General features: G+C 40.0%; 1 protein-coding gene across 1 annotated transcript in view; it reads left to right on the forward strand.

Moving 5' to 3' along the window:
* The window catches only part of cfap74 (cilia and flagella associated protein 74), a 110,059-nt gene that overhangs the window by 34,713 nt on the left and 60,127 nt on the right, over positions 1 to 15,219 (forward strand). The window contains exons 13-20 of the mRNA XM_016516832.1: positions 2,364 to 2,430; positions 2,798 to 2,887; positions 3,000 to 3,155; positions 4,111 to 4,180; positions 4,596 to 4,714; positions 6,241 to 6,363; positions 6,455 to 6,576; positions 9,478 to 9,606. Coding sequence (XP_016372318.1) covers positions 2,364 to 2,430; positions 2,798 to 2,887; positions 3,000 to 3,155; positions 4,111 to 4,180; positions 4,596 to 4,714; positions 6,241 to 6,363; positions 6,455 to 6,576; positions 9,478 to 9,606 — 876 coding nt within the window. The remainder of the gene's footprint in view (positions 1 to 2,363; positions 2,431 to 2,797; positions 2,888 to 2,999; positions 3,156 to 4,110; positions 4,181 to 4,595; positions 4,715 to 6,240; positions 6,364 to 6,454; positions 6,577 to 9,477; positions 9,607 to 15,219) is intronic.

Consider the following 15,219-nt stretch of genomic DNA (forward strand, 5'->3'; position numbering starts at 1 on the left):
TTGGTACCCTTTTTGAACCACTAGAGTCAGCACCTGTTAAGCTTCTGACTCTAAAGATGTTTTTTTTCTTATGGCTGTTACTTCTCTAAAGAGAATTGGGGATTTGCAGGCTCTGTCAGTCCCACCATCCTGCTTAGACTTTTTAGGCAAACAGACACAGGAAGGGCTTGTAATACCAAGTTTTAGGCATTGTTCAAATAAGTACAAGCTAGAAAGGGAAGGAATAAATGAAGAGAAAGACAGTTTTTTTTAAAAATTTAGGATGAAGTCAAGTAGCGCCGAAAGAGATGAGTTTTCAGCTGTCACTTGAAAATTGTCAGGGATTCAGCATTCCAGATAGGGGTGGGAAGATCATTCCACCAGCCAGGAATGGTGAATGAGAATGTTCTGAAAAGTGATTTTGAGCCTGTCTGTGATGGTACCACGAGGCGTCGCTCAGTAACAGATCTCAGACTTCTGGAGGGGATGTAGATTCGTAGTAGTGAGTGGAAGTAGGCTGGTGCTGAGCCTGTGGCTGTTCTATATGCAAGCATCAATGTCTTGAACTTGATGCGAGCCGCAACCGGTAGCCAGTGCAAGGAGATAAAGAGAGGTGTAACATGGGCTCTTTTGGGCTCGTTGAAGACCAGTCGTACCGCTGCATTCTGAATCATTTGTAGAGGTTTGATTGTGCTTGATGGAAGTCCAGCCAGAAGAGCATTGCAGTAGTCCAGCCTAGAAATGACAAGGGCCTGGACAAGAAGTTGTGCAGCATGCTCCGTTAGAAAGGGCCTGATCTTTCTGATGTTGTGCAATGCAAACCTGCAAGATCGGGCAGTCTTTGCAATGTGGTCTTTGAAGGTCAGCTGGTCATCGAAGATTACACCAAGATTTCTGACCGAAGTCGATGGGGTAATTGTAGAAGAACCTAGCTGGATGGTGAAATCATGCTGTAGAGTTGGAGTGGCAGGGAAGACAAGAAGCTCAGTCTTTGCCAGGTTGAGCTGTAGGTGATGTTCTTTCATCCATGCCGAGATGTCCGCCAGGCAGCCTGAGATCCGTGCAGCTACCGTTGGATCATCTGGTTGAAATGAGAGATAGAGCTGTGTGTCATCCGCATAGCAATGGCAGGAGAAGCCATGTGCCTGTATGATGGGACCCAGTGATGTAGTGTATATGGAGAAGAGGAGGGGTCCAAGAACTGATCCCTGAGGAACCCCAGTGACCAGTTGATGTGCTTTGGATACCTCCCCTCCCCAGGCCACCCTGAAAGACCTACCAGGGAGATTCAAACCAGCGAAGTGGAATCCCTGTGATGCCCAGTGATGAGAGGGCAGACAGGAGGATCTGATGATTGACAGTGTCAGAACCAGCAGATTGATCCAGCAGAATAAGAACTGATAATTTGGAATCAGCTTTTGCAATCTGCAAGGCTTCCGTGACTGACAGTAGCGCATGGACACAAGATACATAACCTGGCTGATTTTGACTAGGAGTTAGGGCCCATTCAACCAAGGGGTTGCGTCCTCTAAGGCTCTACCAGAGCCTTAAAGAAAATAAGATGAAAATAAGATGGCCAAGTTATCAGGGAACAGGATTACAGTCAAGTAACCCAAGATGTTATGACTGCTGGGAGGCAAGGCCACCAGCAAACTCTTCTGAGCCCCAACATGTGAATGCTGGTTGCTTCCCGCAATGTAGATGATTTCAGATTTTACTCTCATTTGGTTCCCACAATATAGACAAAGCCACACTCATCATGTGCTCTCTTAGTTTATGGAAACCAGGAAACATGCTACTTAGCTTTTGTCTCTTAATAGGAATTAGTTTGTGCTAATTAAAATCTATTGTCATGTCACAATGTGTATTTTATATTTTAATATTATCAACATTAGCATAGCTAGCTATATGCTGGCATCAAAGTTTAGTGTAAATGCAGGGTGATTCTCTCATGCTGTCAATTTGTAGTTGTTGCAAAGAATTACGGTAACACTTTATTTTGATGGTCCCTTTTAAGCATTTTGTTGACAATAAGTAACTTTGCACCTACATGTCAACAAACTGTCATTAGTGTATTAGTAGATTGTCTGATTAATATCTGCTAAATTTTTATTGTGATGGTCTCCCAACAGACATTCTACTGACTATAAGTAACTTTGCAAGTACATGTCAACTTTACTTTAACCCTAACCCTACCAGTCTATTAATACTCTACAAACACTCTAATGAGAGTTAGTAGATATGTAAGTGCAACGTTACTTATATTCAACACAATGTGTTAAAGGGACCATCAAAATAAAGTGAAACCCGAATTACAAATTTCACTATAAATCTGTTTGCTTTTATTTTCTAATTCAATAAATCTGTGACCTTTTTTTTTTCAGTTTTGAGCCACCAGGGCCCATGTCTGCAGGCATGGCTTGTGAACTGGAGGTTATATTTAGACCTTTGGTAATGTTTTTCCCCACTTTATATTTGCATCACCTCTGGTGTTTGTCACAGGAAATATATTTCTTTGCTTTACTCTGTAGCCACTACACGTCCCTGTGATGTATTGCCAGAGAAAATAAGATGAAATTATGTAACATTGTTTTTTTTCTTATTATATCACTGCATATGAGCAAGAAAATTAGTAGATGAAACCTATAATTTCAGTTGAACATTTGAATTTCTTTCTTTCTTTCTTTCTTTCTTTCTTTCTTTCTTTCTTTCTTTCTTTCTCTCTCTCTCTCTCGCTCTCTCTCTCTCTCTCTCTGTTGTAAATATGATGAAACTGATTGTGGAATGCTTAGTAATAAATATTCAATATTTGTTTTAGCTTGATGTGGATTTGGGTGGAATGATTCATTTTCAGTCAGCTACTGGCCCTTTTTCTGTTTCCATTAAGTGCTCCAAGAAAAAATGTGAGGTAAGGAAATTACATTATCCACCACAGATTTTATAGAAGATAAGGAGCTTTTGAGGAGCTGTTAATATGTTTTTTCCCCCCCAAAAAATCAGATATCTTATTTTTTTCCCAGGTGGTTGTTGATCAGTGTGTTGTGGATTTTGGTACTCATGTGGTTGGACAGAAAGTTTCACGAGTAATCACCTTAACCAACAGAGGAGCCCTAGGCACTGGTTACATGCTGACCCCCATCACCAACGGCCCCCTTCAGCAATCCTTCACAACACTGGTGAACAACACTGATACATCTATAGAATATTTCCTCTGGTAGTGCCTTGTTTAAAGGCCACTGTGTTCATAAATGAACTGAGAGAGGAAGATAGTCCCGATGTTTGGTTATGTTAATTTTTCTAAAAGGGTGAATCTCACAAAAATATGTTCAGGTAGGAGTGCCAGCTTTCTAACCCCCAGATATGCTAAAGGTGGTGGAATAAAGTGCCAGTGCAGATATGTTGGTGTATTACTTCAAACAGATGCATATTTTATGTTACAGGAAACATACACCAACACAGAGACATCTCATAGACTCATTACTTTAAGGCAATGATACTACACGATTGACCCAAACCCTCACGGAAACCTGTTGACATTTGTAGATATAACATTATTAGATGATTTGTCCAAATTATATGCCTTTTAAAGAGTAAGGCCATATTTCTCTGCAAAATGTAGACCTTCACAAGTGCAACCAAACACACAAATTGTATATGCATTTCTACAATTTATGTACAATTTTCATAAGAATTGTATTAAATGTTTGACGTCTGCTGATTCCTGTGTGCAGCTGTTTAAAATAATGAAATGATAATAATAACGTACACTGATTGTCATAACGTAAGGTTTACACAGGATTTCAATTACACATGGTGGAGGATATGGGACAACAGACTCCATTATAACAAAATCACTTTAGCCAAAAAAATTAACATCCCTGCCAACACAGGACAGCTGGCAACTCTATGATCAGGTCACATTTTGCATTCACATTCTTTGGACAGTTCTTGACAGGTTTCATGAAATTCACCCATTAGCTACAGTGTACAGTAATATGTGTTAGTTACATTGATGACAGTCCTAATTATGAAGGCAAGCAGTTGTACATAATAACATTGATTAACAGTTGGGCAAAGAGCAGGTCTTTGGGCTGTTAAGATTTCATTTTTATAGTCAATCTCTCTGCCCAGGTTTCTGGTAAAACTGACAGTGCTGAGATGCCCAGTGTAAATGTAGAGAACACAGCAGAAATTCCATCAGGCACAAAGAACACAGGAGACGCTGCTCACATGGAACCAGGTAACACAATGCTTTTCTCCTGTAGTATAGTGTTTTTTGCAGTAATAGAGTTGTAATTGTGGTCATTTTAGTTGCAAACATGTAAAAAATAATGACAATGTCAACATAACGTCCATGTTGATGTGACTGTATAATTTGTAATAGGCCTGCGTTCTTACTAGGCTCTTTGAGCAATGACCTAACCCCTTGTGCAACCGGCATCCAAAACAAAAATAATCAGTCAAAACAAATTGTGCTGACATCTGCCTTACGTCTAAAAAATTGTATCTTAATTTTACATAATTGTATAATAATAGATGTTTTTTTGCATACCTACATAGATGTATTCATTTTGTAATTCTTTTTAATAGTAAATTCTCCTTGCCTGTAATGATAGGTGTGTCTCCTGTCAGCAGTCGTAGTCCTGATGAGGTTCTGATGGCTGATCCAGGATTAGTGGATACTACAGTGGAGCAGCAGAGCAGCTTTGAGCCAACTGAGTTTAGCATTGGAGAGGTATAAACGCATTGACCATTTACACACATTTAAGAAAACAAATCAGGAAAGCGAAAAAAAATCATGTAAAACGAGTAATTAATCCTGGTACATTGAATCCCAGGTTAACATTCTTATTTGCGTATTTTTGCGTGTCAGTGTCATTGATTGGACAAATGCAGCATGTAAAGTGTTTACATAATGGCTCTAGCATTCTGCATCCTCATGTTATATATAGAATTTTTCCTGAATGGACTTTGGAAAGGTAAAAATTAAACAGTCTCTTTTTGTCTGTTGCTAAGCCTCAAAAACATCGTTAACCCTGCTCCGTAACAGGGTTTCATAACCCCAGGTAAAAAGCATTGCTAAATTATAAGTGTGAAATGTACCTTTTAATTGGGTTTAAAAGCAGGGTTTAAAACAAGAATAACCCATGGTTAAATGCAGTGTAACAAGTCCTAAAGTTTGTTTATTCATTTATTTGTTTGTTTGAATACACATTTATCAAAAGTGACTTACAAATGAGTAATACAACAAAGAGCTTCACCCTAAGGGAGCAGTATCATAAGTATGTTTGACCAATAGAAAGCTTTAATATAAATTTCTGAAAAAGCAGTAGTTATTGCGAAGAGCACCATAACCAGACATATACCCAGATAAGTACATTCAGCGTCTTGGTAACACTTTACGGTAACCTTTTGTTAACATTAGTTAATGCATGAACTAACAATGAACAATATATTTTTATAGCGTTTATTAATCTTTGTTAATGTTAGTTAATAAAAATGTTAATGTTAGTTCACAGTACATTAACTGTGATTAAGAGATACAACTTTAAACTCATTTGCATTTAAAGTGATACACACCAAAACAGCTCTTTTGTAGACATGCCTTAAAAATGATATTTTCCAGATGTTATAATAAATGATCTGTGGAGTATTTTCAGCTGAAACTTCACACACATTCTGGCGACACCCAAGACCAATATTACATATTGTAAAATAGGGCATAATAGGTGACTTTTAAATTTGAATAATGTATTAGTAAGTTTTGAAATTAATATTAACTAAGATGAATAAATGCTATATAAATATTGTTCATATTAACTAATATAGTTAATTGATGTTAACAAATGAAACCTTATTGTAAAATGCTATCAACATCTTAAAGAGTCCCGATTCAGGTCCCTGGATCACAGTGGTGAAGCAGTGTAGATAATGCTGCACTCTAGGCCAAGCAGCAAAGACTTTGGTAAATAAAGATAAAATAAAGATAAAAATTAAAGTGTATTTCACTGAAGAAAAAATTCTTGCTGTGTCATTGGGCAAATGTTTGCCCATGGTGTGAGTAGCTCCATAGGAATCCATTATTACAATTCTAAATCCTCTCTGAGGTGAACATTTGTGCTGAATATTAGTGTTTGGTGAATGGGCCTTTCATGCTGTGCAATGAAACACCACTATGAATAGCTGCAATTTATTCATAGTGAATCTCACTTTGGTATGAGAGTTAAATGGAAAAGTGACAGATTGATTGTCTCTCTGCAGGCTTATTTTGGTGATGTTGGCCCATTTATGAGTGTCAAACTACCCATCATCTTCACACCAACCATTCCAGGGGAGGCAAAACTGGATTTCCAAATCACGTTTTCTCAACCTAGTTGTGAACCGGTATAGTTTTCACATAAAACAATGTTTTATATTTGCTTTAACAGCTCAATAGATTAACTTGACTTTTCTCCTTGTTTTCTTGAATGCATAGATTGTGGTTTCCGTTTGTGGGGTGGCAGAGAGCGCACCCGTATGGGTGACCAAGCCAAATATTGACCTAAAAATCTGCATGTATGATCGACTTTATCAGGACAGCATCGAAGTTCAAAGCAGGTGAATTGCACCATCTATATTTTTATCAACACAACATCCACATCAGCCACTGATTCTCTATATATCACCAGATAGTTTGAAAGTTCGATGTGGCTTTACGTAAGGAAGAAATTAAAAATCTTAAAGTACCTGCAGCAGGTGAACTGGAGATATATTGCGACCGGTAAACCATGCGGAATCAATTTTCTTGTGATTTTGGCGATCGCACCCGGTCTATGCATATAAAATCCAGCACACTAAGCTGCAGCAGCCACATGCGTCAGCCATCAGGTAACACTTAGATTTCCTTTCCCACACGCACTTCCGTTTTACTCCTTATAAATCTTTTTCCGTTTTCCCAAACTTCCGCCTAATTGTGGGTAAGGACTGGCACGGACTTTTTCCCGTATTGCCACATGCTGATGGAATTTTAAACTGCCAGAAGGAGGTGAAGTCAGTGAGCAGTCATTTATTGTAGGTGCCCAACTGCCGACTGACAGTTAAAACCATGACTTAAAGGGGTCATCGGATGCAAAATTCACTCTTACATGTTGTTTGAACTGAAATGTGTGTTGGCAGTGCGTGTACACAACCACCCTACAGTATAATGATAAAAATCCACCCAGTGTTTTTTTAAAATCCCAATAAATCATAACCACTTTCTCAGATCAAGCCGTTCACAGATTCTTGGCAGAGTGACATCACACAGACCCAGGCCCCTCCCACGATTGTTGACTGACAACGGTGTTTTATCACAGACCCGTCCTGAGTGAGCTGTCATCAGTCCACCATTGTTTTGACGCTGGAGCAGGTGTAGACAAGAATGTCTCCTAAGCGATGGAGTTGTTTTGTTTTTGGATGTAATAATGAACATAGCAGTCGTCATTTACTCCCGACATCTGAGCCGCTGAAGACGCACGCAGTAGATTACTTTTGTATTTGAAGGGAAGGCACCCCCCGATCTACCTAAATGAGTCTATGTTCGCGCAAATGATTCATGATCCAGCTTCACCTACAGAAGAAGTCATTATAAGGTTTTTTTTATGAATCTTTGCAAATCGCCTTTCCTAATAATGTGCTAGTTAGCAAGTTCTGCGACGAATGCGGCTACAGTTTACAGTCTCATGAGAACAGCTCGTCACCCCACGGAAGAGAGGGGCGGGGTCAGCAGAGCTCATTACCATTTAAAGGGACATGCACCGAAACGGGTGAGCTGTTTTTGACAAGGTAAAAAGGGTGATGTTTTACACTACCATTGAGAAATTTTAACCAAATTACATTACAGACTTTTCAGTAAGACCCTAAAGAATGATATCAACTTGTGGAAAATGGGCATCCGATGACCACTTTAAAAAGTGTTCCCCACAAGTGACAAGCAGAGTTGTTGAAACAAAGTTACCATACTTCACTGAGAATGCTTTATCAGTAAGATAAAACTTAAACCACTTTTAAACCATCCCATGTATTACAACCAAATGAGATAACCGATTAATAAGAATCACATGGTCTATTGTATCAAAGGCTGCACTCAAGTCCAATAAAATCAGAGCTGCAGCATTACTTGCATCTCTGATTAAAAGAAGGTCATTAACAACTCTCAAGAGTGCAGACTCTGTACTATGACCTGCCCTAAACTGGACTGAAATTTATCATGTTATCATGTTTGCTTAAAAATGATATCAGCTGTAAATAAACCACCTTCTCTAAAATCTTTGATAAGCATGGAAATTTTGAAATGGGGCAGTAATTTTTTAATTCAAAAGAATCTAAGTTAGGCTTTTTAAGAAGCGGCTGAATAACAGCCTGCTTAAAGGTCCCATGGCATGAACATTTCACTTTATGAGACGAAGATGAACTATATACGTGAAATTCTGGAGGGGGGATGTAATGACATGTGCCATTAATCGATCTATGTACTACAACATGTAAAACGGGAACATGAAAGGAATATTCTAAAAGCAACTCACACCATAATCATAATATTGGCTAGAAGTGGTCAACCGTTTGACGTCAAACAACAGAGCATGGCTTCAACAACGCCGTCATCTGTTTCCACGTATAGCATGAAAAATAATTAACTGCACTTGAAGCTTTGGCATCATGACGAAGATGAACTATATACGTGAAATTCTGGAGGGGGGATGTAATGACATGTGCCATTAATCGATCTATGTACTACAACATGTAAAACGGGAACATGAAAGGAATATTCTAAAAGCAACTCACACCATAATCATAATATTGGCTTATTTAGAATAAGGTAAATAATTAGATTACTGATGGTTTGAGAGAGGCGGGGCATAGAGGACCTACAATAATGTACAGTATTTGAAAAATAATGTGTTTTTTGAACATTAAAAGCATGTCAACATATTCTGTTACACCAAATACACAAAATAATGATCTTTAAAATAGCATCATATAACCCCTTTAAAGAATTCCCTGGATGAACATCCATTATATCTGCTGTTCTTTAAGCTTGTTGCTGCAGGCAGTACCCAACATTGGGTAAAATATGTCACCTATTCTAGATCCATATAGATAGTGGGAATACTGCATATTTAACAGTCCTACCGATGTCGATTTGAATGAGTGCTATAAACAGATGTCAGCTGCTTCTCATACTTTGTTTATTTTTCTGGTTATATAGTCCAATTTTTGATTTGTGAAGCATGTGCTCTCTGCTGTAGGAAGAAAATGTTTGGTAGAGATTACTAAAACTAAAATCTTACCTAAAACACCATGGATATCACATTTATACAATCCAGTGTAATTGTGTGTTTGTGTTTAAATTGAAAATGAGCCATCTTTCAGATATGAATATAATGGTTCTCTCTGTTTATGTCTCCACTTTCAGTCTGTTTTTCTGATTGATCGAGAATGTGAATATCTGGTGTTTTTTTCTTCTTTCTTTCTTTTAAGGGCCAGCACAGCTCTCAGATTGACATTCAAGGTGTGTAAAGAGATGAGGAACCATATGTCCATCTTACCTAAAACAGGATTTATCCAGGCCAAATCCAGCTTCAGTGCTCAGCTGAAATTTCTGCCCAGGTAGTCCTTAATAATTTAATAATAACCACTGTGTTGCTCTGAAACAATTCTGCTGTGGCTTTGTTTGGAAACATTTTCATTGGCAAAATTTAGCAAAAACAGACAATACTGACAATATTATCTGAAGCGTAATATTAACTTCTTGTTTATTAAACTGTGAAATTTGAAAACATAAAACTGCATTCTAATAGGCTACATCACAGTCAGTCGTCATCCTGCATCATGTTCATCACTAAGCAATTCCATGCAATGTAAGATAATGTACAGGTCTGTGCTGGGGCAGAATGCACCGAATGCTTTAATCATTTTAACACAGAATTTTTTTCCACAATTAATTGCACCAAATTAACATGGAAATTGACAGTAACGCCTGTTATTTGTAACGTAATACCTCCAACACTGTTTCATTTAAAAAGGTCTGCTGATTACCACTAAATGCTTCATACATCATGAAATAACGTTTGTTGCAAACACTGCTTGGATGGATTAAGGATGAATTTAGGGATTTGCTCAGAGAAAGTTACAAAAACAAACAAACAAAAAATAACATAAAATATGATGGTTGTGAAAAATAAACTGTTCCCTTCCTTGAAAAATGTAAATTATATCATAGGAACATCTCACAACATAACACCTTGAACCATCAATAAAAGCTCCTGAGAGAAGCATGTGGACATTTAGTTGGAGCTGAATTTGAATGAGGCTGCTGAGATATTTTTAAACCTGAACTGTAACGCAGTGTGCTGCAGTACTGTAGGCTCCTGAGAGCGAGGCTGAGAAGCGTGTGTGTGGTGCCCTTTTCCTCGCCCACATTTTTCATCAGACAGAACAGCATATTGATATCTAAGCTGATTTGAAGTCAGATGAAGCAGCATTACGTGATAAAAGTTAATAGAACATTTCGTGGGCCTGACGTGCTGCAGTGGAGGAAGTGAAATTGCATTAATCTGCTTTCGAAAGCTTTAAAATGCAAATTAGAACAGCATTAAACAGCGTCCGCACTCTTTCACTCATCTCTCTCTCGCTCTCTCTCTCTCTCTCTCTCCTGTGATCCAAAACCCACAGATCTGTCTTGACTCCTTCTTATGTAATGCTGCTCACATGGCTCATTCTCACTGGAGCCTTTTGTGGGTTGTCTAGCAGCAGCCTAGTAAAAAGACAAACATTGCAATTTAATCCATCCATCTATCCATGTAAGATTTTACATTTAATATATAATAAATATAATAAAATTAATACTGTCTTCAGAGGCCATTTTTATTACAGTCATTTGTAACTGTACGCTCACATAATCAAAAATGGTGCAAGTGATACAAGAGATATGAAAATAGTATTGATATGTTGCCATGGGCAACATTTTTTATTTTCATTTTTATTTTTTGAAGGTTCAATACCATGACTAACCAATCTGCATCAAGTACTGCAGAGGCATGTACAATAATAACGTATAATGACTCTAAACTGTATATTGATACTTTATATTTTCTATATAGCTGTGCTAGTTTAATTTCTCTCGTCACTCCAATTCCATTTATTAACATTAGTTAATACATTAGCTTACATATAAACTAAAATAAGCAATACTTTTTTCAAAATGTAAAGAGTCCTTATTTAAAAAGTATTAAATATAAATGTTGAAATTAACCAAAGTTAACAAATGCTCTAGAAGTATTTTTCATTGTTAATGTGTGTTACATTAAGTCGCTGCAGCTGTTAACACTCCCCCGCTGAGAGACGCACACACCGACTCGTACGGTTTCCCAAGCGTCTATGCAAATGAGGCTTAGGACTAAAAATTCAGCTTGTGAGACAGTGAAACACTGTATGTAAAATTATAGAGTTACTTTATATTCCTTGTTCTCTTGATGAGGATATTTGTGTGATAGTGCTTCTTTTTGAAAGCTCACTTTGATTTCTGCTTTTAGAAAGCATATGCTCTTTTTGTCTTTCTTATTCTCTCTGTCCGTGTGTACTGTGACAGAGCTTGTTTGAATCACACACACTGACAGCTGTTTCCTGAGTGCTGCTGATTATGTCTATCTATTGAAACACTTAAAGATCACAACAAAGCTCTCACTTGTGTTCATAAGTGTCACGGTGTGTCAGGCAGGGAAACGCAGGAGGCTCTGAGAATCTTTGCAACAAGGAACTTTTAATAGAAAACTGAGGAAACGAGGAGAGTACACACACTAAAGATAACTGAGTCCGGACACCGAATGAACGTAGGAGACAGGCTTATAAAGGAGCACAAATGATAAGATTAAATTAACATGGCTGGAGACAAATCAACAAAATCAGAACAGGAACAGGAAGAACCAAATATGGGCATAAGGAAACACGAGGGAAAACAAGGACCGGGACCACATGGAATCAAAACAAATACACAAGACAGTCCATTACCCTGACATTTACTCCCCCCCTCCCGGGGGGTGGGTGATCTGGAGACCTCTCAGGACAGACACGGGACGGCAGGCCTCCAGAGTGGTACCCGTTCCGGGACCCATGGTGGATCAGGCAGACTAGGAAGCCGTGGCGTAGCAGGCAGACTAGGAAGCCATGGTGGAGCAGGCAGACCAGGAAGCCAAGGTGGAGCAGGCAGACTAGGAGGCCTTGGCGGAGCGGGCAGACTAGGAGGCATGGCAGAGCAGGCAGACTAGGAAGCCATGGGGGAGCAGGCAGACCAGGAAGCCACGGTGGAGCAGGCAGACCAGGAAGCCACGGCGGAGCAGGCAGACTAGGAGGCCTTGGCGGAGCAGGCAGACTAGGAGGCATGGCAGAGCAGGCAGACTAGGAGGCAATGGTGGAGCAAACAGTTCAGGAGGCCATGGCGGAGCAGACAGTTCAGGAGGCCATGGCAGAACAGGGAGCTCGGGGAGGCTAGCCTCGGCACTCGGCCCAGCTGGTGCAGGGCAGGAACAGGGCGGAGACAGGGAAGGCCTCCAGGGCGGATCAGGGAGTTCGGGCGCCATGGCGGAGCAGGCAGACTAGGAGGCCTTGGCGGAGCGGGCAGACTAGGAGGCATGGCAGAGCAGGCAGACTAGGAAGCCATGGGGGAGCAGGCAGACCAGGAAGCCACGGTGGAGCAGGCAGACCAGGAAGCCACGGCGGAGCAGGCAGACTAGGAGGCCTTGGCGGAGCGGGCAGACTAGGAGGCATGGCAGAGCAGGCAGACTAGGAAGCCATGGGGGAGCAGGCAGACCAGGAAGCCACGGCGGAGCAGGCAGACTAGGAGGCCTTGGCGGAGCGGGCAGACTAGGAGGCATGGCAGAGCAGGCAGACTAGGAAGCCATGGGGGAGCAGGCAGACCAGGAAGCCACGGCGGAGCAGGCAGACTAGGAGGCCTTGGCGGAGCGGGCAGACTAGGAGGCATGGCAGAGCAGGCATACTGCCCCCCCCCAAAAAAATCCTTGGGGAGAATGTCGGTTTCAGAGGCCCTCCGTAGGCCTAACTCGGGAACTATGGCCCTCCCTGGGCTTGACTTGGGGACTGGAGCCCTCCTTGGGCTGAACGTGGAGACTGGAGCCCTCCTTGGGCTGGACATTGGGACTGGAGCCCTTTCTGTGCTAGACTCGGGGACTGGAGCCCTCTCTGGGCTAGACTCGGGGACTGGAGCCCTCTCTGGGCTAGACTCGGGGACTGGAGCCCTCTCTGGGCGCTTGTGGTGAGCTGGAGCGTCCACATGCTTCCAGATGGGAGGAGGATGATGATCCTCCACATCGACAAAGAACATGGAACCATATAACTCAAGAACACAACTTATAAACTCCGCTACGGGTCTGCGGCAATCGTCAGTAGTCAGGACTCGAAACAAATTATCATCTTTTAGTCCCATCCAGAAACACGCATTAATCATGGAATCGCTCCATCTCACCAGGTATATCATGCTCAGGAATTCCTCCACCCTCCACATACTGCTCCAAAGTTCCGTCCCTCCTGCGGGAAATCGAAGAGAAAATTCTCAGCCCAGTTCATCTTGTTTCGGTCCGGTCTTCTGTCACGGTGTGTCAGGCAGGGAAACGCAGGAGGCTCGGAGAATCTTTGCAACAAGGAACTTTTAATAAAAAACTAAGGAAACGAGGAGAGTACACACACTAAAGATAACTGAGACCGGACACTGAATGAACGTAGGAGACAGGCTTATAAAGGAGCACAAATGATAAGATTAAATTAACACGGCTGGAGACAAATCAACAAAATCAGAACAGGAACAGGAAGAACCAAATATGGGCATAAGGAAACACGAGGGAAAACAAGGATCGGGACCACGTGGAATCAAAACAAATACACAACACAGTCCATTACCCTGACAATAAGAGACAAATATGTTTTTGTGTGTGTGTGCAGCTTATAAAGAATGAAGGTGGTTCTTAGGACCAGTGATGCATTTTTATGACAACTGTTTTTTTTTTTGGCATGCTAAACTCCATCTAAAATTCTTTAATAATTATTATACATGCAGTTTTGTGCACTTATATTAACTGTGAGACTATACGGAATATTTTTACTTTATTACCATTAAAATGAATTAGTGAAGGCAAACATTCATATATACAATGCCTTATACATTCAAATAAACAAAATCTTGATTTAAAAAGGCACATTATGTAACTATTCGAATTAAGTCCAAAACAAAATTATTGCATAGAGTTTTGTAGTGGTTCTCACATGTAGCACCAATTATGTTGTGAGTTTAGGTCACGTCACTTAAGGTGAGCGTGAGAATGTCAGATGACTCCATCCTCCTTTTACCTTGGGCCACAAGCTCGGGAAACCTTAACAGTAAAGAAGAATCATAGAGGATTGTTAAGTAAATAATAATAAAATAAAAATTCACTAAATTAATACAAGGAATAGAAAAGGAAATATAGATGAAAATATAAAATGTTTCTCTGAAACTATTAAGGTGAAGAACCTTAATACATATCAAACAAAAAAGTATTTGTTATTAACTGACATCAGCTATACAGTGGGTACGGAAAGTATTCAGACCCCTTTAAATTTTTCACTCTTTGTTATATTGCAGCCATTTGCTAAAATCATTTAAGTTAATTTTTTTTCCTCATTAATGTACACACAGCACCCCATATTGACAGAAAAACACAGAATTGTTGACATTTTTGCAGATTTATTAAAAAAGAAAAACTGAAATATCACATGGTCCTAAGTATATTGATGCACTAAAGTTTTTGAATACTTTATGAATAGTGGTTTAGTTGCAAGAAATTAAATATATTGAAACAAATCATAAATTGAATATTACCCCTAGCTTTGGATCAGAGTCATTGTTGAAACGATTATTTCAGTGATAAAGCATGAGTCTGTACCTGCTGCAGGTGTCCCAGGAAGACACCTCTCCCCTCAGCAGAGTACAGCTTATGGATGAAATCAGTGGTGTAGTGCTCATGACACTTCTCATTCCTAAAAATAGAGCAGTTTCACATTTACAGTCTCATTAAGCTGCTAAATCTCAAGCATAAAGCCACAAAATAAAAGAATAGTTCACCCAAAAATGAACATTTGTTGAAAATATCCTCCCCCCCTCAGGCCATCCAAACTGTAGATGAGTGTGTTTCTTCATCAGATTTGGAGAAATGTAGCATTGCATCAGTGTCT

The sequence above is a fragment of the Sinocyclocheilus rhinocerous genome, unplaced genomic scaffold (assembly GCF_001515625.1).
Source record: "Sinocyclocheilus rhinocerous isolate Xijiao unplaced genomic scaffold, SAMN03320098_v1.1 scaffold958, whole genome shotgun sequence".
In the NCBI taxonomy this organism is placed as follows: Eukaryota; Metazoa; Chordata; class Actinopteri; order Cypriniformes; family Cyprinidae; genus Sinocyclocheilus; species Sinocyclocheilus rhinocerous.